Genomic DNA, 26,283 nt, shown 5'->3' with positions numbered 1-26,283 from the left:
TTTGGTAAGTTAAAATGTTCACTTTCCACATCCACAACTCCCAAAAGCTATTTGGGAGTGAAACTTAGTCAGAATGGAGTGTAACTTTTGCAGTCGAGCTTGTAAGAGCTGTAAAAAGTTGAAAAAATCAATTCTTAAAGTAAAAAGTTGAAAACTAAAACGCCAAGTTGACAGTGGAATGTGAAAGTTTTTGGGGGAAGGAAACAAAAAGTTTATTCAAAGTTTTGCATTTTCACATTTAATGTGTGTATGCATTGTGAAAGGCTTCTGTTACATGGAGATAGGTTTGCTTTTTCATATCATGTCTCCAAGATGTTTTGAGGTGTTCTGTAACCAACATGAGCCAGAGCTAGCAGAGCAGTGCTGACAAAGAGAGGTGTTCCAGGCCACTGAATCAGGATATGTCTGAAGCTGAGGCACAGATGGTTGCTCTAAGGAAGGACACACTTAGATTTCTCCATTTACTGGATTATTCTTGATTGTATGTAACAAAGCAGTATCAACAGTAGGAGATAGGCATGCAAACTGTATGAATGCCTCATCTACATAATCATAATTTGTAAAAATAAATAGGGTACTGATGCTGTGTTTGTTGGCAATGTTATAAGAATTTATTTATAAACTGTAAAACAGCATAAACTTATATGTCAGGTTTTCCAAAAGGGTAATAATAGTAATAATACACAAAGTTTTAGTTGGACCAAAAGACAAAAAGCAGTTTGTTTCTAATTCAAAAAATACAAACGTTTGCTACAGGTACAAAATTATAAAAAGTTTGTATTTTCCTCCTGATCTGGTGACAGACACATATAGCAGAGATGTATATTTCACCAGCTCCAAATTCATATAAGCTATGGGAAATGATAGTAAAGAAATGTTGTAGTTAAGAAAACTTAGAAACAACTTCTTGTCTTCCATTTAATCGGAATTGAACACCGTTTTCTTTTTCCTTTGCAGATTTTTAGTTGCCAACATTTAAATTAGTGTTACTCATGCTTCATATAACAATCATAAATAACAGCAGGTTTACCTCATGCATTTATTTTTAATATTCATCACATAATGTCTTCTCACCATGCTACCTAGGAAGGTTAGTGTTTTTATTGACAACATTTAAGGGAGGTGGAGGATAAAGGAATGTAATCAGGATCCAGGAATATTTCTATCTACTGCTTCACAAGAAAATGTTAGAAATTCTCCAATTAGCATAAAAATAATTTTTAATTAATTCTGCTTGGAACTGTTTGCAATAACAAATGTAACAAAAAGGTCATTTAACAGAAGGGGAAAATGCTGCTGAGTGCCTCTGTCAGTGAAACACACATCTGTCTCCTGTATTGTGCATGATGCAGGAGCCCCACACATCTAGTCTCTTGGGTTTGCATATGGGCTTCTTTCTGCACCTGGGAAGACCTGCACCTGGGAAGTGTGTCATATTAATGATGGATTTGTGCTTCAGGCTGCTGCTCCACCTGGCTGTGTGTGTGCAGCATTCAGTAGAGCTGGGCAGAGGAACCACCAGAAATGTTGTCAGTAAAAACTAGAAGCAGCTCACTTTTTTATTCCCAAACATAAATAAATAAATAAAAGGACTCTCCATCTTTGCCTGGTAATTTTCAGTGACAAGTGCCCTTTACATTTGCAATGTGGTTGATCTGTAACTGTAATCTCCCTTCCAAAGTTGATCTAGCCAAGATGCTTGGTGTTTTCATATTATCTTGCCTGGTTCAAAATTGAATTCTTGGTTTTGCTATTTAAAGCAGAATGCTGCAAAGCTAGTCAATCCTGAGATAAGGTCTAACAACTCTCCTTCCTCAACTTTCTGTTTGTGAGCAAAGGACGTACCAGATGGTACCAGAAAGCTGCTGTTCCCAGGTTGTGGAATTTTGTGTCCCTTCTCACAGGGACAGATGATCTAAATTGTGGTCCATAAATGCACTACCTCTTGCTGGCAGTTCAAACACAGTGTTTTTCATACAGTGGTGGTGGCAGCTTAGCCTTAATCTCTTCTCTCTTACCTTAAGAAATATTGTCATGTAAGAAAACAACAACAACAACAAAACAAGCTGCATCTCACATTTCTTCTTGCTCTAGAACAACTGGGAAACCAGAGTGTGGGATGGTCTCTGCCATCTTTACTAACTGTGCTTTGAGGGGAAAAAAATAAAATAAAAAACAACTTACACAGCACTACCACAGAACTCTATCACCAGCCAAGAACAAACTACAGCAATACGCTATCATGGCATTATTTACAACATGATGGAACATTATGCATATAATAAATTACATTTAATACTTTTTCCTCTTAAACTCTGATAAATGTAAGCTCATGCTTATTTTATTTATTTTGTTCAGTCCAATATATTTTCCTCTATGTATCTTAAGTGCATAGGCAAGTATAGGAGGTGACAGTGCTGTTTGCCCATCTTTTCTACGTTTTTAGAAGTCAAATTTCTTTCCAAATTTGTAATACATCACAGTATATTACTGTCCTCACTGAGATTTATTTTACAGCACATACTTTTTCACAGCAGAAGGAGCAAGGGATTGTCAGCTACATGTGTGCTTATATTGACATTGTCTTACTAAGAGATCTTGTGAGCTCTTTTCAAGTTGATGAGGGAAAGGGAGGAAGTGGAATTTGTATAGCATTGCATGCCTTGGGAAGTCTGACAGTGCTCCTGAACTTAATAGAAATTGGCAGAGGAAAGAGCCAGGAAGAAGGTTTACAAAAGGCTAAGGCTGGGGCTCCCAGGGGTAGGTGAAAACTGAGAGTCCTTTGTTGCTCTGCAGGACAGAAAGTTTGACTGCGGTATTTATTTTGCAGCTGTTCAGAGGCTCCATACTGGTGCACGCAGAAGTCAAGTTTTGTTTTGTTAATAAGGGGAAGGCCTGTTTGTGCTTTGGTGGTTTTTTTTAAATGTTAAGTCAATTTACAGCTGCCTCGTGTGGGCTCTGTACCATAGTGGATGGGATTTATCCCAGTGCAAGAGGCTTTGCTCTCCAGGTTGTAAGAAGCAACCTGGCCTCTAGCAGCTGAAGAGTCCCATGACAGGCAGCTTTGGGTGAGCCTGGAGCCCCAGAGAGCTGCAGAAATACTCTGAGGGAATAAAAGGAAGAAGAGCACACAAAGTGGTCCCCTTGGGTATTTATTCCACTCTTCTGCGCATTGGGCTCTCCCTGAAAAGTCAGCAACGCAGTTTCTGCAGGGACTAAAGGCTGACTCCCTCCCAAAGAAAGGATTTGGAGGAAACAAAAGCTTGCATAAGAGATACTATAGATGAAGAATGTGCAAACTGCTGGGTTTGTAATGAGATGGACCTTGGGGAAGTTGCCTGCAGAGAAGGAAACTACCTCCAGCCTGAGCAGAGCAGTGGGAGTGCCCCACCTCTCCCTGCTTGTGTTCAGATGGCCCCTGCAAGCTCTACATAAATATTCATGTGTGGAGTTGTTAGTTTCCTAGAGTAATTTTAACTACTTAAGCATTATTTCTGTTAATCAAACTATGAAAATGTATCCAGCTGAAGTTACAGGAGTGCACTCTATGAGGATAACAGCTTTATTGCTACAGGCCATGCCAAATGTAAATCCTTGATTGTGTACACAACCAACACATGCAAATGCTTTGTTTAGTTCTTTACCTAGGGTAAAATAGTCTTACTAATGCAGGTAGCCTACTTCTAACTGTATTCCTTTTAACTTATTTGCATTTCTGCTAGGTTAAAAGGAGACTATAATGGTAGCTACCCTACTTTTGTGAATGTTGGAATGCATAGAGGGTAAAAACTGAGCTTCTCTACTCACTGTTCCTACCTACTGTCCATATATTCATTAGAAATCAACATGTCACTCAATGTGTTCTCCCCACAATATAATACACCAGGAACTGACACCAAAGCAACTATGAAAACGAAAACTGAGTACTGCAAACACCTCTAAAACCCATTCAGAATTAATTTTAAACATCTGGCAATGGCTGAAGATTGGAAAGATGTAAATTCATTTGAGTTCCCTTTACAGAAGTTGGGAGCAAAGACAAAGGTTCTGTCCCAAAAGAAACAATGCCCTGTCTTTTTGAATACAAGTGAAAGTGGAGTGCCTTCCATATTAAAATTATCACAGGATGTTTCCCCATATAAAAACTATGTGCAATTTATTTACAATATTCCCATACACTACTCTGGCAATACTCAAAGCCAATGCTATGATTACAACTGTTAGGTTCATTGAAGAGCACACTCAAGAGGAAATTTGGGGTCTGGTAGCGTTCTAGCTGAGGTAGGTGAAAACAGACCTGCTAATTAGAAAATCTTGCATGAGTTCGTATGGTATTGAATGAAACCGAAGATTATAACACAGTTGGTCTCTGATATTCTTTACAAAACCAAGATAAGCATAGCATAGTTATTCCATTGTCTACAAGTTTACTAATACAATCTGTTCCAGACTTTAAAGGAAGTGCTGTTGCTTCCTCACTTAAAAGCATGTGTTATTATTTTTCCATTGTTGGTTTTATTTCCTGTTTCAGTCTTGACGTTGCTGAAGGTGCGCTGCTCTCCTGCAGGAGAGGTGGGCTACAGGATGCTTGGTTGGTTGCAGGCAGCAGGATGGCAGACTGCTTTGTGTCTGTGCAATAGCCCAGCTCTGTTCTGGGCTGCCTTTCCCTTCCCACAATGGCTGTGAGGTGGGATGACCCACGGGAGGATTCTGGCTGTTTGCCACAGGGAAGCCTTGCCATCACTCAGCACTACCTGAGTGATGTGCTCCAGACAGAGAGCAGAAGGGGGCCTGCAGCAGGATATCTGGGGGCTGGCAGGCTGCCTGAAGGCAGGCCTGGGCTGTTTGTCCTGTGGCTGTGCTTTAATGCAAGGCAGTAAGCTGGATTTTGGTTGGAATATTTGTTTTCAGGTTTAATAATTACATGCCTGATAATATGCGTGTGCGTATACGTACGCTTGAAGAGGAAAATTTGTATAAGCAGCAGGATTTTAAAAAAGGAAATAGTACATTGATAGGATTTGAAAGTTTATACTCTTCTTGTTTGATAGCACCACACTTCTATAGGGTTAGAGTGACAAGAGTCCAAGATGTCATGGGCTCACCAAGGCTGCTGCATCTTGTCCTCACGCATTGCCACTGTACACACACAGACACGCACACGTTAACTGGGTTCAGAGGAAACAAAGCACATAGGCAAACCAGTGCTTGGTCTTCTGACAACTGCATGCAGGTGACAGTGACATGGCTGTGAGAAAAGATCACTGTCAGTCAGACTCCAGTTGTCATGAGCAGCACCTGAAATGGCTGCTCGCTTTTGTGGGACATGCCAGGCACAGGTCAAGTCTTGCAAAAGATTTATGTCCCAATCCAGAAAAATTGTTAGGGATGGGTTTTGCATTACTGCTATTAATCTCTCTCAAGTGTTTCATTAGGATCAAGACATTAATTAGCTCACAGTAATCTAATAGAAAATTAAGGCTTCAGATTTCAAAGCTACATTGGAACTACAGCTGCACAGGTTTTATTAGGATCAAGGCTGGAAAGCATCATTTCTCGATATGGGAGACTTTGCATGTGCCATATTTAAATAAATCTTATATCATTTCAGTTCAAAGGAATCTCCCATGCACTTTTTTTTAAGAGTTGTGCTGATAACCACAATCAGATCTTCTGTGTCTCCGTAGTCATGCCTAAATAACAAACACTAAAATGCATGAAGGATGTTTTTCTTTCAACTTTCTGAACCTGAATTCTACATGTATCATGATGTTAGCTAAAATGAACCCAGCTACTTCATGGCAGTGTTTGGGAATCAATCTTGTTCTCATTGCAGATAAGTTCTGCCACTGAATTCCAAGGGGACATTACCCTATAGCTTACTGCAGTCTAGAGCCACAAGGAATAATCCATGATCATTTGAGCCCCTGAATGGAATTGACAACCAGGAATTCTTGAGCCTATAACCTCCGCTTCAGCCGTCAAAACATATGCTTTCTTTATTTAAGGACTTTAGGTGGCAAGGGAATCCAGTTCATCTACTGGTAAACTGCTCCAACATCCAATGTCCTTCAACCTCACCCATTTTTTCCAGCATCCCTAATATTTAAGCACAAATCCAGCCATGAGAGAGAAAATACACTCATTTAACCTTTTGCTTTACAGATGTGTTTGTGTGTGTGTGTGCACATGAGTGTACACATGTATGCAATGCAGAGTAGATATGTTCAGGTACCCATCTGCAGTTGAGTGCCAGTCCTGTGGATGTGCTTGCTATGGCTGTAAAATTGAAAATGGAGTGGCCTAGCTCTAACCAGCCGATTATTCGGTGAGCAGCATGCTGCACAGTGTTTGAAGTCAGGGAAGAGGATGCTTTTTTACTGACTTACTGAAAAGTGCCAAAACACACTGAGGAAGCTTACAGAATCCAGCACAGTATCAGACGGGGCTTCATTAGTTGTTGGGCAGCTTGGGCTGTTTTACGCATTGCGGCACCTCCAGTCCTGTGTGCAGGGTCACCTACACAAAGAAGAAATAATGTCAGATTTAAAACTGAGACATCCTCAGCAAAGAGCATTTGTGAAGGCAAAGTGCAGGCAAATGACATGGAAAGGGCTGTGGGACTGCAGGTCCAAGTTTAAATCAAGACTATTAATGGAGATGATATCTAGTCTTAGAAATAAACAAGTCTCCTTCGCCCTTCCCTCCTGAATACTTTGGGACTGAGAAGCCAGGTGTCTGTATCTTTTCCCAAATCTAGCCACCAATTGTAGGTATCCAGAAGGTAGGTAGGTAGGTAGGTAGGTAGGTAGGTAGGTAGGTAGGTAGGTAGGTAGAAGGTTGATGGGATGTCTGCACGAGGGACCCCAAGTGCTTCAGGACAGAGGTCACGCAGTGGAGCCCATGGACATGATGAGTGTTCCACCCTGGCTGTCCTGGTCCTGCCTGACCTAAGCTGATCTCCCTCAGTCCTCTGGCTCCTGGGTGTTTCCACAGGTTCTCTCTCATACCACACCTGGTTTCTAGCCATAAGCAGTGGTCTTGAAGTAAAAATGCGTTATATTTAAAGACAGTTCCTCCAAGAGGAAAACCTCTTGTACACAGAGCACAAGAATGATGTGCTGATTGATATGCTCTGTAGTGCCAATTCTCTGACCTATGTTGCCTTTGCTCTCCTTAGCACTATGCTGCTCATACTTCAGTCATTTGCCAATGTTAATTATCTCCACACAAATATGATATCCAGGAGGAATTAAGATGGTTTTTAGTCAAACTGGCAGGGGAGAATTTTAGAGACACTGCTTTCCAAGTGGAGAATCACAGGAAAATCAGAGCAGGAATTAGCACATGCAGGTACTTTTACTTGTTTTACAGCATTACTCTTCACACTGGTTAGGCAAGGCAGAAGGTCAAATGTGGTCCAAAGAGTGTGAGCAGCCTAGATGTAAGCCTGAGAAGGAAAAGAACCCCTATCTGTACTGACTACTCACAGATGGTGGTATCAGCCCCTTTAGTTGGAAAGGGTAGGTGGGGCTGGACTGCAGATTTACCTGGACGTTTCGATTGAGGCTCAGTGCAGGCATGAAGACGCCCTCGATGTTTTCAAATGCTGGAGGCCCCTGCTGCTGCCCATTGATGTAAAAGGTCAGGTTGTGCTTGTTCAGATCCAGCAGCACACCAACAGTGGCACCTTTAGAAACTCCTCCTTCAGTCCTAAGGTACAAAGGGCACATTGTTGGTGAAGGCAGAGCACACTGTGCTGCTCTCTCTAGGACAAACCAGCCTTACTAAGCAAGGGAGCGTGGAGCAGCGCAGGGAAATAATTATCCCTGAGGCATTTGGTGATGATTGATCCACACCTTTATCTGAAGCACACATAGCACATCCATGGGAGCTTAATGAAGGAATCCTAAACAGAAATTAGATCCACTTCTCCTGCAACTGCAATTTAAGAGGTGAAAATGGGGTCCAGAGCTAACAGCTAATGACAAACTGGGAGGTGAGCCAGTGGAGTTCTGGAGACACATCACCTCTGAGTATCCCTGTTACAGTGAAGTGATGCATGGCAGGAAATGAAAAAGCAGGAAGCTGTTTTGCTAGGTGTTCATTTCTAATCAATGTGCCTGCTAACAGCTCCAGAGAGAGACTTCCAGTTCAGCTACTCACTTTGACATGCTCTAAGGGAACCCAGATTCCCAGAGCCTAGGGAGGAGCACAGGTACAACAGACAGTGCTTTTGGGGGGGAAGGGAAGTTGGGACTGCTTAGGCCTAAGTGTAGCTTCTGATTGACAAGGTGCTCAGCTACAGGATGGGAGCTGTCTCGAGTGTGCAGGCCCAGTTATTAATACCAGTGATAATTGTTTGTGTCAGGAGCAGCTGCTGAGAGCTCCTGCAGTGTCAGAGCTTGCCAGGACACACTCAGCCAGCCATTACACGCTTCAGCGATTTGACATTAATGCACTTTGACTTGGGGGTTAGTCAAACTCAGTATTACTTTAAAGGACACTGAGCAAAAATACTCACTAGATATGCAGATTGGCCACAGGCACTGCCATTCTGCTGATATCATGGGGCTCTGCAATGGATTTACAGCCTGACACTATTTGTCCAGGGTAAATCAGATTTCAAATAATTTGCAGCAGGAAAGGAAGCAGCTGTCTTTTGTCCCATGCACTCGCCTCAGGCACACAACATTCACAAGATTAATGGTATTTTATTGTAAAATTTATCACAATAGGTAGGCAAAACATAAAAAAATTAAAAAGGAGGGGGGGACTGGAATATGATTAGGAAGAATGTAGCGCAGGGTAAGAAATTTTCCTCTTGTCCACTAGGTGTCACAAACTGTTTTCCTTTAGACTCAATGTGGCACGTGGCCCTTCATCTGAAGACAGATTACCGAAAACTGCTCTGACTTATCCATTTAAAGCTCTTCAAACAATAAGAGTATAGCTAAGAATCATGGATTGACTCTGAGAGGTTCTAGATGTGAAAATTCATTGTTCTCAGATGTCTGGTCCTATAAGCATTAATAAGCATTAATAGGTTTCTCTCTGAGCTCTTCTTCAAAACCACAAAATAAATTGTTTTCCATCAAAACTTAAGATGCTTACCTACCATGAGTATCTCAATATATAGACTGTTTTTATTAAAAGCCCTTAATCATAAAACTCACTATGAGATTGTGGGAAGCAACAGTACTATGATTTGGAGCTATTTACAAGTAGATTACTTTTTTTTTCTCTGTTTAGGAACAGCTTTGCATGTAGGACACCACATTTTAGATCCTGCTTAAAATGGATTTTATTGCATCCTTTTAAATGACATAGTTTCTCTTAGGGAAACAGAAACAGCAACTTCATTTTTTTGAGATTATGATGTTCTTTCCTATATGACAAGCTAATTTGTTTCTCGTGGGCTAATTAGCTGTGTGCTGCACAGTGACATTGAGTGACCCCTTTGCAGCCTCCAGGGACAGCCCCACTGAAGAGGAGATAGATTCTGCCTGTAGATTCCAGCCAGGCAAGGGCAGGACCCAGCTGAGGCCCCTACAAGAGCCACAGAGGTGTGGGGGCAGAGCAGAAGGATGGGGACCTTCTCCCTTTATTCCTTCCCCAAGTTCTGCAGGAATTCAGCAGGTAGACTGCCCCATTCCTACTCCATCATCTCCCCACAGTGAGAAAGTGGCTCTGGCAGGATTTAGGGAGGACAGAAGCAGGCAGGAGCTCTTCACCACACTGCTACAAGGGAGGCTGGACTTCTGCTGGGGCTGAACAGCTGCTCTTACTCAGCATCCCATGCTTCCTTGGGAACAGAACTTTGAGGACTTCAGCACTTTTGGACTATTTTCCTGGTTCCTTTCTCTAGGAGGAGAGCTGGGGGAGTCTGTTTTATGAGGAAACTTATGCAATACATTTTCTCACTCTTATGTACACCATTTAGACAGCATTACATGATAATTTTTCTAATAAATGCTTTTGTTGTGGTTAAAAAAGCCAAATAGCTCAAGAGACTCAAAGTGATGATGCTCCCTCCTGGTACACTTCTGTGGCACCCTGTAAAAAACCTGCTCCTTTACTGTAATGCATTTTTAAGCTACTTAATGACACATACCACACAACCCCAGTAACCTTTCATGTAAAAGGAAAATACAAGTTTTTGTTGCAATGCTCCCTTAATTAATACTTAGTATTTATTAAAGGACAATCCAGTTCTGGAGATAGGCAACATTGTTTCATTTTTTCAAGTAAATCATTTGAACATTTTGATTTCTGTGTGCAACACTAAGTCCTGAGTACAGAAGTGGTGTGCAGAAGCCTGGAAGGTCAGAGTACAGAAAGGGGAATTTGGCTACCATGAAAAATGCAGTTGCCTGTGGCAGTAGAAGCTGTTATTCCAAGATGCTTTCAGTAACAGCTTGGACAATGTGCAGAATATGATTGCATAAACTGGATTGAGAAATTAAGAGTAGTTTCACTATTATATAAAAATAAATATTAACATTTTATGAACAATTTAATAAACTGAATAATTAATTCAACTCTCCATTACAATACTTTAAGTGTTAGCTTTACAGCAGCTTAAAAACTTTATGATATCTATTGCCAATTATAGCATTTTTCATTCAGTTGTAGCATTTCTGTGTGATGAAAAAACCTGCTCTTAAGATATCTGAAGAGACTCTCCTGATTGCAAGGGACTTTAAAGACTAAAATGCAAATACTCTAGATTTCAACTTTCTGTTATTTTACAGTATAAAATATTTCAGTATAAAATATTTCAAGGAGATTTATATCTGCTTCTTTGCATAGACATGTAGTGGCTGGAGCATTGCCTGTAGCACCTGGTAGTCCTGCTCTTGGGAACTTTGGCAAGGAACAGATCTATTGCATTGAATGTCAGTGCCTCTTGTTAATGGGCATACAGCACCTCTCAGAACAGTTTGGATTGGAAAGGACCTTTAAAGGTCATCTAGTTCAACCCCACTGCAAAGAGCAGGGACATCTTCAATTAGGTCGAGCTGCTCAGAAGCCCACCCAATCTGACCTTGAATGTTTCTAGGGATGGGGCATCCGCAACCTCTCTGAGCAACCAGTTCCAGTGTTTCGCCATCCTCATTGTAAAAAAAGTCTTCCTTATAGTTAGTCTGAATTTATCTTCTTTCAGTTCAAAACTATCTCCCCTTGTCCTAGAACAACAAGCCCTGCTAACAAGACTGTCCCCATCTTTCTTATAAACCCCCTCTAAGTACTGAAAGACCACAGTCAGGTCTCCCTGGAGCTTCTCCTCTCCAGGCTGAGCATCCCCACTCTCTCAGCCTTCCTTCAAAGTATTGATGCTCCATCCCTCTGACAATTTTTGCCCAGAACACAGTTGTCCTAGGCTGCAAGCGCACACTGACAGACCATGATCAGCCCCTCAGGCACCAATATCCCCAAGCCCTTCTTGGCAGGGGTGCTGTCAATCCCTTCATCCTCCATCCTGCCCTGACCCACATGCAGGGTCTGCACTTTACTTTGTTGAAGCCCATGAGGTTCCCATGGCCCCACTTCTTGAACTTGTCCAGGTCCATCTGGGTGGCATCTTGTCCCTCAGGTGTGTCAACCACACCACTCAGCTTGGTGTCATCTGTGACCTTGCTGAGGGTGCACTTGATCCCACTCTCTATGACATTGATGAAGACAATAAATAGAACTGGCCCCAGTATGAACGCCTGACTTGTCACCAGCCTCCATCTGAACATCTAGCTGCTGACCACTACCCTCTGGATGTGACTATCCAACCAATTCCTTATCCATCAGACATCCATCAAATCCATGTGTCTCCAAGTTGGAGAGAAGGATTTTGTGGGGGATCATATCAAGGATCTTAGAGAAGTGCATGGATGTTGCCCATAGCTCTTCCCTTGGCCACTGCTGTAGTCATTCCACCATAGAAAGCCACAACGTTGCTAAGGCGGGACTTGCCCTTGCTCACTGTCTTCAATTACCTCCCTGTCCTCCATGTGCCTTAGCATAGCTTCTGGAATGATCTGTTCCATGATTTTCCCAGGCTCAAATTTCTGGGAACAACAACACTTAAATGTGCTTCTGAAACCTATTATCTCTGCCCTAAAGTATTTTCTCAACCAGTGTTCTCAGCCTGTTCTCAAAAGGACCCCTCTGTTTCTGGACGCATTAGAATCTCCTGTTCATGCCCCTTCCAGCATTACAGAAGTCATACTAGATCCAATTTTGCATGCTGTGAGTGAAAGGAACATAAAATGTGAGAGGTCACACAAATTAGTCTTTTAAGCTCTATCTGAAGTTATCCTTGAAACTAGTCACTTATTTATTATCCTGATTTATTCTCATGAAGATTAGGAAACAAGAAACTATTACTAAGGTGTAACTTTCATCATAACAATATCCCAGAGGCTAAAAGTTGACAATGAATTTGCTTTGGATTGTGATCCTGTGCTGTCATGAACTCGTGTCCAGTGGGGAAAAACAAATAGGCAGCAATAACTGTTTCCACAAGACTATTACAGCTAATGAGTTAAAAAACTGACCTAGTTGACTGTCACAGTTAAAAATATAATGCCTAGACCCAATTTCATTGAAGCGCATGTGATTTCATAAGACTGCCTGCCCTTTGCGAGTGTACTTCCCTTGAACAGATATTCCATGGGTCTATCCATGCCTTGCACATGCCTTTGTGTTTTATCAGGTAAAAACTGGGAAACTATCATCAACAGAAAGCACTTTGTTCTCTTGATTAAGCAGGATGATTGGAAATCCTAAATGTTTCCATTGCTTGTGTTTCCCAGAAAAAAGCTTTTGCTTAGCTTTTGTGTTGCTTGCCGGGAGGAGCATGCCGAGGACCAAATCCATAAAATAGGTTTCTGGGACAGTGGTGCACAGAATGGTTGCCAGCTTTTTTCCAGAAAACATAAGCTGTTCCACAGAGCATTAAAATTAATACAGCTTAACATTACTTCCGCCCTGAATCGAATCAAGATGTTAAAGGGACAGAGAACTTTTTGGTATATTTATTATACTGATGTTATTTTACTCTATACTGTCTTAGAACAGGATCTAAGATTTTTGGACCCATGGAGAACAATTCAAGTGACTTCAGCTACAAGGTCCTTCCACCTGTCTGTAATGAACTGCAAAATCAAACCATGTTTCAAACAAAAATTCCCAGCAATGTACTTACTTAAAGTACAGGTATGCTGTAGAGTAGAAATGACAATTCAGTGGGAGACATTACAGTCAACCTTAGGACACAGTGCATGTTGACACAATCTTATCGCTTCAAGGAGACACCTGCATTTCAGTGTTTTAAAGATCACTGTAAAACTTTGTTTTAATTGTTTGGTATAACAGAAAAAACACCTGAGACAGTGAGAGTCTGGTGGGACAGTCCGTAGAAAACTAAACAGAAGTTGATTTCAGCTCTGCCACAGACCTGCAACATATCCTTAGTCAGTCACTTATACATCAATCTCCCATTGTGATAGAACAGGTATACGAATACACCGTTTTCCAAAATAAGCAAGGGACTTCAGATCCTTTTCAGAGGAGATCTTCTCAAGGGTCTCAGTATCCAGCTGACCTTCAGCTAAGGCTGACCCATTCATGGGACACAGAAAGAGAGCAGTGCAGTTCTGCTCTGATACCTTCAAGCAAAGTTAACCATGTGTCCCCTGCACAGTCTGGCATCACTTCAATGAAACAGAAGCCAGCACTAGGCAGAAGTAACTATCCTGAGCACTGAAAGTCATGCAACCGTGTCAGCACAACAGAGGATCTGTGCTGACAGTTGTTCTCTCTGTGTGATCCATCCCTGAGGTACCTGCAGTTAGAACATGTCTCTCTGCTCAGTTGCATTGACAACACAGAGCCTCTGAGTGGTGGGAGAGAGGCTTGGTAACAGTGGCTCGGGGGCATCCTGAAATCCTCCTCTGTCTAAGTTGGTTGTACTAGTTGAGGTGCTTTTCAAAGCCCTTCAGTACAATGAAAGCTGTCACTCAGCCCTCACTGCCAAACAGTCCCTTGTATCCAGATCTGCTCAGTGTGACCTACAGCAAAACCCTTAATAGCTGTCAGAACTGGAAACAAACACCTGCAGCCTAATTCTTGTACAATCTGCAGCCAAGATTTCTCCTAATGAAGAGGATCAACCACCTTTCTCTCCCCAGCAATGAGAGAAGTCCTGCAATCCATTGTGCTGTGCCCGTCTGCTGATGTGGGTGGGACACACAATAATGGGTTTAAATCCCAGCAGGAGGCATTTAGGCAAAATCTCAGGCAAAAACTGATAACTGTGAGGATAACAAACACAACACAGACTGTTAAGGTGCAATCACTGTCACTAGTGATTTTTAAGAAGGAAGAAAATGAGTACATTTAGCTGGAAGCTGGACTAGATGGCTTGCTGAGACATCTGCATGCAGTGTCACGGACATATTTTATGAAAAGTCCTTTCGTTAGGATCTTTTCTCCTGAGAAGCTGAGAGGCCTCAGAAATGAAATGTAAACAATAATTATCTGCTGCTGTGGAATGCAACAGGTGCATCTTTGATTGGTCTCATGTGGTTGTTTTTAATTAATGGCCAATCACAGTCCAGCTGTCTCGGACTCTCTGGTCAGTCACAAGATTTTATTATAATTCTTTTCCCTTCCTTGCTAGCCTTCTGATGAAATCCTTTCCTCTATTCTTTTAGTGTAGTTTTAATATATCATTTTCTTTTAATATAATATATATCATAAAATAATAAATCAGCCTTCTGAAACATGGAGTCAAGATTCTCATCTCTTCCCTCATCCTGGGACCCCTGCTAACATCACCACAATGCAGAGCAGAAGAAATGTCTGTGAGGAGAAAAGCCCCAGGCAGCACTCACCGGTTGGTGTGGGAATTGCAGTGCATGAACCAGCTGCGGTTGTTGTCCACATACATGGCCCACGCCTTGTCATCCTTGCCCAGCATCATGTCCTTGACCACGTTAATCCTGGCGATGCCGAAGGCCGGGTCCGGGTGGTTGTCGTAGCGGTCCACGTGCAGCTCCCAGTAATGCACGCCCTTGGAGAAGGCGGCGGTGCCCAGAACCACCCGGTCATCGTAGCTGTTGCAGGTGGCAGTCTGGTTGTCATTGGACAGCACTATGTCTCTGTGAGCTGAGGAGGGGTCAAAGGTGAACCACGCCACTGTGGAACGGGAAAAGGAAAGCCAGGATAAGATCAGGAGGGGCTGTGTCCCAGTGTTGTCTGCTTAACTCAAGTAAGAAGAATAAAATTCTGCCTTTGTAAAGACCCCACTGTACTCTGAGGCAATAAAGACCATCTTTCCTTGTTACTGTAGGCAGCTACACAAGATGAATCGGAGCTGGTACCCTGCTGTTCTTCAGCTCAAAAGTGCTTTATATGATTTGTGCTTGCTCCTCCGAAATTTAGCTGCTAGGTGTAGTGACATCCTGTCCACACAAAGTAACAAGAGAGTCACTGAGGAGACAAAGGCATGACATGGAAACTGCTCATGTCAGTGAATTGGTTCAGGATCGCCTCCAATGGAAATGGAGATTAGCTGCGTCCATGCTGGTTAGGATTGACTTCACTAGTTTATCAAAGTGAAGGGTTTTTTTAAAAAAAGGAGAAAAAAGGCCCCAAAAGCTCTTAAAGTATAAATATTTTATACTGGCCTATTTTGGCAACACAGCATAAAAGTGGAAGCGATAATAGCATGCACTTCTCAATTCATTACAAAATCATTAATGAAGATGAACTTCCGGTATTGTCCGTACGGATGTCAAGTATAATTACAGAGGAACAAGCATGAGTTCCCATCTCTGTATTATCAAACCTTGCAGGGAAATTGAAGCAGTAGTGAAGGAAAAGGCAAATCCCAAAGATGTATGTAGAAAGGGAGACAGTGGAACAAAAAATATCCCATGAGTTGCATAACTGTTTCTCTATGGTAAAGAAAGTCTCTTAGTTAGATCCTAGACTTTTACAGACAACTAAAATCACACAACTTGAAGCCTTAAGTGTTACTGATAATGGAAAATGCCATTAGGTGTAAAATACATTAATGGGTGTAAAGGGATGAAAGTGTCCTGCCACTGAGACCGGCAGCTTTTCATTTAGAGAGTGGCAAAGGCCCAGCTCACCATCCGACGTCTGTAAAATGACCGTCTTGCTGTAAGGACCAACGCCCGAGGAGTTGAAAGCTTTGACCCTGGCATTGTAAGTGCTGTTGAAATGAAGGCCGTCGATGGTGCAGAGGGTCTCCTTGCCAACATATACCTCCTAAACATTCCAAAAAATATGAGAAAGAGAGAGAATGAGGGACATAGTTTAACATAGTTAAGACTTCTAAATATAAGCAAAAGTGAGCAGCTTCTCTTTGCTTCCCAGGATGAATGAGTTATGCTGGTATAATACAAAAAGCCACAGCATGGGAGACATCGAGGATGGTCAGCACTGGACAAACTAAGGTGAAGATGAAGCTGGAAGGGTAAAGCAATAAAGGGCAACACAAAAAAAATCTTCATGCTCCTCTTATCCTAAATATCTACTCCAAACCACTATTTTGGAGAGTAGTCCCAGTATCTGACACACTGTGGCCGCTATTTTATGTAAGACAAAAAAAGGGGGCATGTAAGAATAAAAAAAACCAAGAGCAGTTTTGTTCTGTTGGAAAGGTTTTCTCATGCCTAGGTTAAAATATAATTTTGAAACCTGAAAACACAGATCCAGAAGAAAATTAGCTCCTAAAAATTAGGATTACATGCACCACATGATGAAACAGTATCTAGACAACAGAGATATCAAAAAGATCTTCAAATATTTATCACACAGCAAGTACTTCTGTAATGTGAAATATTTCAGAGGGAGGAACATCTAGGCAGACCAATGGAGAGAATCAGATTATGCAGGCTACAATGAAGTGAAAGAAGCCTAGAAAATCCTGTCTTGGCAGCAGGTAGAAAGATAATTCCTTTCCACCTCTGATTTCTCTGATTCTGTGAAATCTGTAGGTTTATGGTAGCAAAGGCACCAAACATGTCACTAAGCAAACCACTCAGATCCCAGATCAGTCAAGACTTTAGCAATGCCTAGGAATAGTTCTGATGGTTAAGGCTCTTTCACATAAACCCAAAAGATGTGATGAGTAAGAAAGGCATTAATTAAGTTTGCAGCAGTACATGTGTTTGTCCTCTTTGCTACTATGGTGGCTGCTACAAACAACAAAATCTCTTGGGTCCTGAGTTAGCTGGTGATCATTCATGGAGACAAAGAAGAGTTTTAATAGAATAACTTAATTTACCTCCATGTCATAAGATATGCTGATTGTGAAAAAATTTTGCATTTGTTGAACAACTCTCATATTTTCTAATCCACTTCATGTTTACCACTGTTCACTGCTTCAGTTTATGCAGGTTGATGCCCTCTGCTTCTACAAAGATGTTCTTTAAATCCACCCATCAAATACTGATAAATTGCAGTCAACATCTTTGCTGTCAGATATAGAATTCTCCATTTAAAAGGTCAGCAAACCCTTATTGAGATGGCAGTGCTGAGAAGCCTGCCTTTTGTATTTTAACAGGTAAAACCGAGGATGCTTCTACCACAGCAACCAGACCATTCCCCTTAGAAGTTACCACCTTATAATTTTAAGGATTGAGATAGTTTTGTATCTTTTTCAATCCAAAACCTTAACATGGCACTGCTGGCAGTCCTAAAACCTTTGGCAGTACCAAAACTCACCCACACAAATGAGCTTGGATACACACCAGCCTGGAATCTTGTTATTCACAAGACATGAATACCACTTTAAAAGGTTTAACCTGGATAAACTGGATAAAAGATACTGGAATTCTAACACCTTCTTCTAACTCTTCATTCATCACACACTGATAACCCTCTTACCTACTAACATTGACTATATTGGCAGCTCTCAGCAGCCATTCACAAAAATACCTTTTCACACTTTCAGTAGTGGAAGCCAGGCTCTTCAAATCCTTGTGAAATGTTACTTGGACAAAGGAACTGATGAGACCTTCCAAAAATCACAATGCCCTCTTCAAAATGCCCTGCCAATATTGCTGCCCCTTCTAATGAGGAGTGTCCAAATGAGGCACCTTTGCTGGCTATGGGTGTAGTGGTTTGGCAGTTCCTTAGGTGGATCCATGCCAGGACATTTTCAGCTTGAGAAATCTTTAGGTTTCCTGGGAGAAACCAGTTTGCAGCTCCCAAAGAAATGCCATCACATGTTTTTGGCAAAATTCCCTGTTTGTGAAGAGAGCAGCTGTGCTCCACAATGATGTCCAGATGCTTTCGAGGCACCAGCCTCTAGGGAAGCACTGGGCCAGCCTGGTCCTGAGCAACAGGACCATGAAGCCTGCCTGAGGCAGAAGGGCCACAGCTTCTAGGAGGACATGGCTAGAAGAAAGCTGATTGAATTGCTTCTCTAGTTTGCTCATCAGGATGTGTTGAAAAAGTATGGGAGCCCATAAGCACCCTGCACCTGCAGCCAGGAGCATCACGTTGTGGCATCACCCAGAGGATCTCGAAGGACAGCACTTGGGAAGCTTTTCCATATTCATCAATTCCATCACAGCGTGACACTGGAAAAAGTTTCCACCAGCCTGGTCTCATCCACTCCCAGGGGAAAGGTTTAGAAACCCTGTATTTTTATGCAGGATCATATTTTTACTCAGAAAATCAGGAAAGACTGAGTTGCATTTCTGGACCAAGAATGTCCGTTGTTGAAACAGAGTGCAATGGACAGATGAGAGTAGGGGTTTCAAAGAAATTTCTGGTTTGTACAGTGAACCACTTCCAGCTTCTCATATTCAGCAGGCTCATACGGGATTTTCTGCCCTGGAACACACTGAGCATACCTCAAGGCCCTCTTTCCAAGAACCCTGAGAATAACCTCAAACAAACTTCCTACCTAGGCCAGTGGTCCTTCTATTAAGCAGCATCTGCACTGCTTTCTCCACCAGCACAATGGAATTAGGGGTGTTTTGACAACCCAATCTTCCCTACCCCTCTCCCCACCCTCAGACAGAAACAAATCCGCATCTGGAGGAAACTCACATACAAAGAAACACAAATAAATGCTGAATGAAATTCTCACTCGGAATTGGCCACCATCTCCATCATCAAGTTCCAAGATATAACCCTCCACAGGGTTGTGGCTCAAAGGTGGCATCCTCCAGGCCAATGTCACACTGTTGTTCCTGGTGCAACACTTCTCCAGCTGCAGTAATGGGACGGGTGGCACTGAAACAGGAACTGGGTACAGGTTAGTGTAACTCTGCCCTACCCCTTTAGTCTGTGCTGTGAGCACTATGGCAACTGCTCACCTCTTTCCCCTTGCAGGGGAGCCAGTGTTTGTTAGGAAGAGAGTCCATTCTCTTCCTTGAAACAAAAGGCAGTAAAATTGCATAACAAAATGCTGTTACCCAGTTAGACAAATCATTTCACTGAAATATGTAGACAGAAACATATCTGGACTTGATTGTCGTGTCTCATAAGAACTAGAGTCTAGGGAATCCATGTGTGGCTTCCTTCCCAGGAGTCACTGTCTGGAAGAATTCTTTTTCACACCAGAGCACCCACTGTCCCCAAAAGGAGGGGCAGGGGGTGTCTCAGGCCATAGAGTGGCAGAGGCAATGCTGCCAGGGAACCCAGTGCATTAACAAAGAATTGCGTTGTTAGCAAGCAGAGCAGCCACTCCTCCCAGCACAGCTGAGAGACAGCCTGAACTCCACCAACAGCAGGAAAACAATTCTTCACTACAGTTGTGGGGGATAGGGGGTTAAAAATCTAATTTACCACCCCTCCCTCTCCCCCTAGTTTTTCATCAAAAACTCCTTGGATGTGTTATCTTTATGGCAACCACACTTAAACAGACTGTTGAAGCAAATTGTTCTGTTTGCAAACTTTATCTAAATCCCATGATTCAGGTAGCAAAACCAACTTCTGCATGACAGGAGACTCCTCATGGAAATTACAAATGCAAATTTTTCTACCAACATGCCTTTTCAGTGACTTGCTCAGAAGAAACACCAAGAGACTGTTTGCCAGACCAGCATCTTAAAAATAAAAAGAAACAGAGTAAAATATTCAGCTGTGTCTCTGTGGGAAAGAGACCTCTATCCAACCTCTCCTAAACAAAACTAAACTCTCACTGTTCCCTCTTTGCTGGCAATTATAAAGTGAAAATTTAGTCTTCTAGATAGAGCTGGCATGCATCTTATGCACTGCTGAAAACATACAGGTTAAGTTAGGATGCAAGTGATGCACAAAGCCTGCCTGGTCTTCTGCCCAAGGCTAAATTGTACCATTCAATATCTCAATATCATTTCTGCTGAGCTCAATCGTGTCTTAGAAGAAACTGAGTGCTCTAGAATTCATTGGCTTAATAATATTGGTTTGCTCTTCTTTTATCTACTCTGCTTTGACCCTCTAGTTTATTTTCCTCCTTCTGTCTGCGTGAGAGCTAAGCCCTTGAGCTGTTCCTTTCGTCCTATTTTATGTTTCTGGATAAAAGAGGACTGTTCATGTTCTGTGTACCAAGCAGACTGTGGGAAAATGGATGCTACTGTGTGACAGGGCTGAGGCTTCACCCCCACTTTGGAAGTGACTCGAAAGTCAACATCACACTTGTGATAAACAGCACAGAAGCTACCCCGGCTTTCCGCTGGCATTATCCATCACCACAGTGAACGCAGATGGTTGGTAGCCCAGAAGAATGAAACAAAAGAGCTTTATAAATTAGCTCTTGAAGGTTTTTCTCTGAAAAGGAAGCCTTGTTCCTATTCCTTGATATTTAAGGATGATTCAGAGGGTGTCATAAATAAAAACCTGCTTGTTTTCTCACATGGAAAGTTCAGTTTTCTCTAGGAGACACTCTGTCTGGAGAAGTTGCAGAAATGGGACCAGAGTCAAAAACCTGAAAATGAGGAACTCAGAGGTAATGGGATTTCTTAGGTGAACCATTTTAAGTTTAGAGTTTTGTCTGTGTTTGTTAACCTATGTATTCCTGGTGGCTGATGAGCCTGGGAGAAGACAGGGCTCTACCAGCCATCCACACTCCTGCCGCTTTTGCTAGCTGGTTAGCCCTCTCAGGAGGCATTTTCTGGTCCTCCCCATTTCTGAGACTCCTCCTGGCAAGACTGGATGAAAACCCAATTCCTGAAGTTTATAAAATGCAAAATAGACAATGTCCCTTCACCTCTGAATAACCACTAACCTTTTCAACCTCTGAAAAAAACCTCATTACTCCTAGGAACACTGATAGGAGGCTTTCAGGAACTGTTCATGTAATGCACAATGCTGAAAAAAAGAGCAGAATTTTTGGAGGAGGGTATGTGTTTTACAATTCCCCTTTAACTATGTAAACAGGAATGCTGTCTAGGAATAAAATACGTTTTCATCCAGTAGAGAGTTGTTGCTCCCACTTCCCAGGGGAAGGGTGAATTTTGGCCCAATGTGTGAGAGTCTCACATATTATGGGGAAGTGCCTTGGCTTCTTTAATATGTTGCTGGATATTCAAGGCTTTGTGGACAATCCATATCAGCTTCCGGCTCTCTTTGATCCAGCCTGAACTGCATAACTCTCCTAAAGGAGGGGCAAGAAGCTCCTGCCAAGCTTTGCTGCATGATGCTCTCTGTGCCTGACCTCCTTCTTCCTCCACTGGATGTGGATGGGCAGACATTTGCCTTGATCTCAAATTCCCTATGGGAGGAGAAAAGATGAGCACTTGTAAAAACCATAGGAAAGTGCAAAGTGAGTTGAATAATCGGGTATATACTTCACAGCAACACGCAGTGGAATAGGACTAAGGAGAGATAAATATAGGCTAAGTGCCAGAAAAAAAAAGATTCAGATGTTAAATTGCAGTTCTGTCCCACTTCTTGACCAATTTAAAGTTCTCAAGAGATTTTTTGGAAGGAAAATATTAAAAATATAAAGGGAGAAATGATACTGCATTGGCACAGCGGGACCTATTAATGAGTCTGAATGATGTCCTGCTATTTTAAAAGTGCTTCATGCAGGTCACTCTTTGATAAGAAGTGTGACACTGACTAACGTCTCTTGTCAACAGAGCAGTTCCCAAAACACATTGCTCAATGCATCTCATGGCTGATCAGGGTAGTCCTCTCACAGGGTACAGCAGGGCTGCTCTAAGATGTTGTCCTTTATTCTCTTGACAAGAAAGTGGCGCAACGATGTCATCCACCTTCCCAGACTAGTTTTTAAAGAATGGGACCCCCCAGAAACAGGAAAACTTTGACTTACTCCAAAACTGCAGTACAGCTCTGGAATAGCTTGAGTCACTGCTGTAGCAAGTGCCTTACAAACAGCGTTAGGAGAGAAGGAGAGACCACAAGGAGCTGAGTCCATGACATAGAGCAGAAAGAACCAGAGGTAAAGCTTAAGATGAAACAGCTGTCCTTTCATAATCAGGGCAGTACAATTCATACCTGCAGAAGCAGAGAAGATTTGTGGCAGACATGTCTGGGGAATGTTCATGGTTTGCAGAAGAGGGAAGGAGTCAGGATAAGGAGAAGAAGTATATGAATGAATGTTCAGAGGTGGTACAGAAAAGTAGAGTAGCTACATATTTTCCTCTTTTGTATCTAGTACTGGTTTTCAACTAATGAACACTGCATGCCAGTTACAGCTGTGTGAACAAAGCAGATCCAGAAAGTGCATTTGCCTGTGCCAATAGCTCTAACTGAGAATATATAAGGTACACATTAAGCCAGGCATCAGAGGACAGGGATTTTGTGACAAGGCACTCTGTAAAAGCAACAGAGAGAAGAAAACATGGACAGAGAAAATTATCTGAGAAAGCTCAAAATGCCAGCAACTACTAGAGCTGTGTGTCTCTGCGGTCAGCTGGCCCAGGGAGTGTGGGACTCAGTGAGACCCTTTGATCAACATGACTGCCTAAGCATTACTTCTGCACCTATCACATCTCTGCACATGTAATTTGTTCTCAGATTGCTTCTTCTTTCTGCAAAAAAGAAAAAGAACCCTATGATCTTTATTTTTTAGATGAGCTTTAGATCTGTGCCTATAGAGAATGCATCAGTAATGTAAATGAACATGTCATCAAAGCAAATGCAATGTGATTTGTTCTCATTTTCATTCTTTGTCTACCACAGTGAATCAATGTTTACTTACAAGCATGCTTTCACTCTAAATGACCCATACAAGCTCAATGAGGTTGAATGAGGCCAGAGTTTGAAAAAAAAAAAGAAACTCAGTCATGTACTAGGCACTGATAACAATAATACAGATATTACATTGCAAAGCTTCTGGAAAAAAAAACAACTTACAGTTGGAAAAGCCATGCTTGCCCTGTTCTCCTAGATCTCCCCAAAACTTCCTTTACAGATCACTGACATCTTTAAAGCATCTGCTCTTGTCAGATCAACCAGTAAAACGACTTAATAACACCTCAACACCAACATTTGGCAAAGATTGATGACCTGGTGGTGTGCTGGCGTAGGTAAGATTGAAGAAAGAGGAGCAGATGTGAAGAGACATACACATTCTTTCTTTGTGAAAGCGGATGCTCAGAAATATGGAAGTCACAGAATCACAGAACAGGTCAGCTTGGAAGGGACCACAGGGGCTCATCTGGTCCAACCTCCTTGCTCAAGCAGGGACATCCTAGAGCACATGGCACAGGACTGTGTCCCTACAGTTCTTAAATATCTCCAGTGAGGGAGATGCCACAACCTCTCTGGGCAATCTGTTCCAGTGCTCATAGTGATAAATAGCAAAACATCACCATGCAACTGCAGCTTCTCCTTACAGTCTGCAAAGGGATGTTCCCAATCAGTTTGGGTGCTTGGTCCTGAAATGCTGAGTTGATTACTCTGTGATAGCTGTATTTCTAGATGCAAGACCATTTTGCATAAGAAAATGCAAATTGTGCATCTGAAGAAGGCCAAATCATGCCTAGAAAATTTGGTGGCCTTCTATGACAGAATAACAGCAGTGGCAGATGAGGGAAGATGATCTGGTGTCACCTACTTGGACTTGTGCAAAGCATTTGACACTGTCCCACATGACATCCCTGTCTCTAAGATGGAGAGACAAGAATTTTTATGGATGGACCTCTCAGCTGATAAGGAATTGGCTGGATGGCTGCACTGAGTTATGGTCAATGGCTCCATGTACTGCGTCCACCTCCAGGGCCCCCAGCATAGGGAGGACACGGAACTGTTGGAGTAGGTCCAGAAGGTGATCAGAGGGCTGGAGCTCCAGTGAAGACAAGCTGAGAGAGCTGGGGCTGCTCAGCCTGAAGAAGACTCCAGAGAGACCATATTGTGGCCTTCCAGCACCTTAAGGAGGCCTACTAGAGAGCTGGAGAGGGAGTTTTTACAAGAGCGTGTAGTGACAGGACAAGGGAGGATGGCTTCAAACTGAAAGACAGAGGGTTAGATTAGATATTAGGAGAAAAGTCTTTACTGTGAGGGTTGTGAGGCACTGGAAGAGGGTGCTCAGGGAAGCCATGGATGTCCCTTTCCTGGAAGTGCTCAGGGCCAGGCAGGATGGGTCTCTGAGAAACCTGACCTAGCAAAAGGTGACCCTTCCCATGACAGGGGGTTGAGACTAGATGATCCTTAAGGTTCCCTTCCAATCCAGATAATTTTATGATTCTAAAATAATGCAGAGTTGCTTGAGGTCAGAGAAGTAAAATTTCAGAAAAAAAAAAAGGCCAAGTGTCAGACTGAGAAGTTCAAATGGAAATAGACTTGATAAATGAAGAAAGATAAATACACATCTATATACTAAACAATCCCAAATACCTAGGAATGCTAGCTTGGAACTGGTCAGTGGCTTGCTCTGCTTGGGCACACAAAGGTGTGAAGGGGAGTAATGCCCTCCCTTATGCACCTTAAGGAATGCTGGCCAGGTTAACACCCCTTCCACTATTCTTTGCATGGTGTGTGCATGGTCACACTGGTGTGCTGAACATCCTGAGGGGACATCAACAGATAATCCCTGGTCAGGACCAAGATAGTTGAAGAAAAAGCCCTTCCTGAGGGCTAACCCTGCCTCTGGGGGGAAAAGCCAAGGGATGTTTGGAAGCCCTGCACCAGTTTGGGCTGCAAAAGTCCTCTCTTCTTCTCTGCCCCTCAGATTGTGTCTAACTCAGTACCAGAGCTTCCCTGCCATCTTATGATAAATGAGAGAGTAGCAGATAGCACTTTAATTCAAAAAGCACAAGTGAATCTGGCTCAATTAAAGTTTTGTAAGTCTTCAAGCTTAAAGCCAGGTGAATGTCCACAAGCCAAATACCAAAGCTGCTCTCACCTCAGGTAACCTGTGGTTAATTAGCAATCGATGTGACTAGTTTAGCTAATCTTTCCTATGTTTGTAAAGGAAAGTGGTGGGAGATTAGTATTAAATATATTTCACAATAAATATGGCTAGCATTAAATATAAACTGATTTTAAAAACACAAGTGCAGACAGCATTCAGAGGAGTTTCATCAGTGATATTCCTGCTCTCTTGACTCCACTTACCTGTCTGACAACATTTCAAAGGAGCAGTTCACAGATGCTTATTGAATAACTTTAACACAGCCTGTTTATGCCAAGATGCAAAGCATCCTTGGCGAGCAGACTCTGGTCTTTAACAGTTTGTACATTGTTTCTCCACATATCTGCCAAATTATCCACCCTAATTACTTCACCTTGGGTGTCTTAGATGCAGAATTAGGCCCAGAGAGAACACATAAGTGGAACAAAGTTCTTTATGCTTGCTCAAAACAAAAAAAAAAGCACATCTGACATCACTACACCATATCCTTAACTCATTCACTGACTTCTGGCAGACTCTATCCTGTCACCCATGTGTATAATTAAGGCTTGAATCACCACTGAGAGAAGCTAATGACATCATTCCCAGGGACCACAATGGCTTTCAAACCCAACTGTTCTATGGATCTGTCTAACTCTGATGCATTCTCAGCCTGATTCATATAAACTAACCCCATTATAAGCTTATTATGTTAATTTTCTTTTTTTCAATGTCAGTGATACATCCTGTTCATCAGCTTCTTAGTTTAGATACATTTTTTAAACTCATTTCCCTCTAGCTTGTTCATCAGAATTATCCAGATACCTGGAACCATGGAATGGTACAGCCATGGAGGTATTTTCCCCTTGTGTGGTACAGCCATGGAGGTACTTTCCCCATTGTGAATCTCTTCCTCGTGATTTTTTTAATTAAGATGGGCAATTTTTGCAGCACAGTCC

The 26,283-nt window shown here is 42.3% G+C and overlaps 1 protein-coding gene across 1 annotated transcript in view; it reads right to left on the bottom strand.

Annotated features, from left to right (window-relative positions):
* Positions 1-588: 588 nt before the first annotated feature.
* Positions 589-26,283, bottom strand: part of TRIM67 (tripartite motif containing 67) — a 42,388-nt gene continuing 16,693 nt past the window's right edge. The window contains exons 8-12 of the mRNA XM_014307911.2: positions 19,130-19,275; positions 16,155-16,293; positions 14,892-15,195; positions 7,551-7,713; positions 589-6,519 (exon numbers count right to left, since the gene is read on the bottom strand). Coding sequence (XP_014163386.1) covers positions 6,454-6,519; positions 7,551-7,713; positions 14,892-15,195; positions 16,155-16,293; positions 19,130-19,275 — 818 coding nt within the window. The 3' untranslated portion in view covers positions 589-6,453. The remainder of the gene's footprint in view (positions 6,520-7,550; positions 7,714-14,891; positions 15,196-16,154; positions 16,294-19,129; positions 19,276-26,283) is intronic.

This window comes from Geospiza fortis, unplaced genomic scaffold (assembly GCF_000277835.1).
Source record: "Geospiza fortis unplaced genomic scaffold, GeoFor_1.0 scaffold381, whole genome shotgun sequence".
In the NCBI taxonomy this organism is placed as follows: domain Eukaryota; kingdom Metazoa; phylum Chordata; class Aves; order Passeriformes; family Thraupidae; genus Geospiza; species Geospiza fortis.
This window is presented reverse-complemented; position numbering and strand designations above follow the sequence as displayed.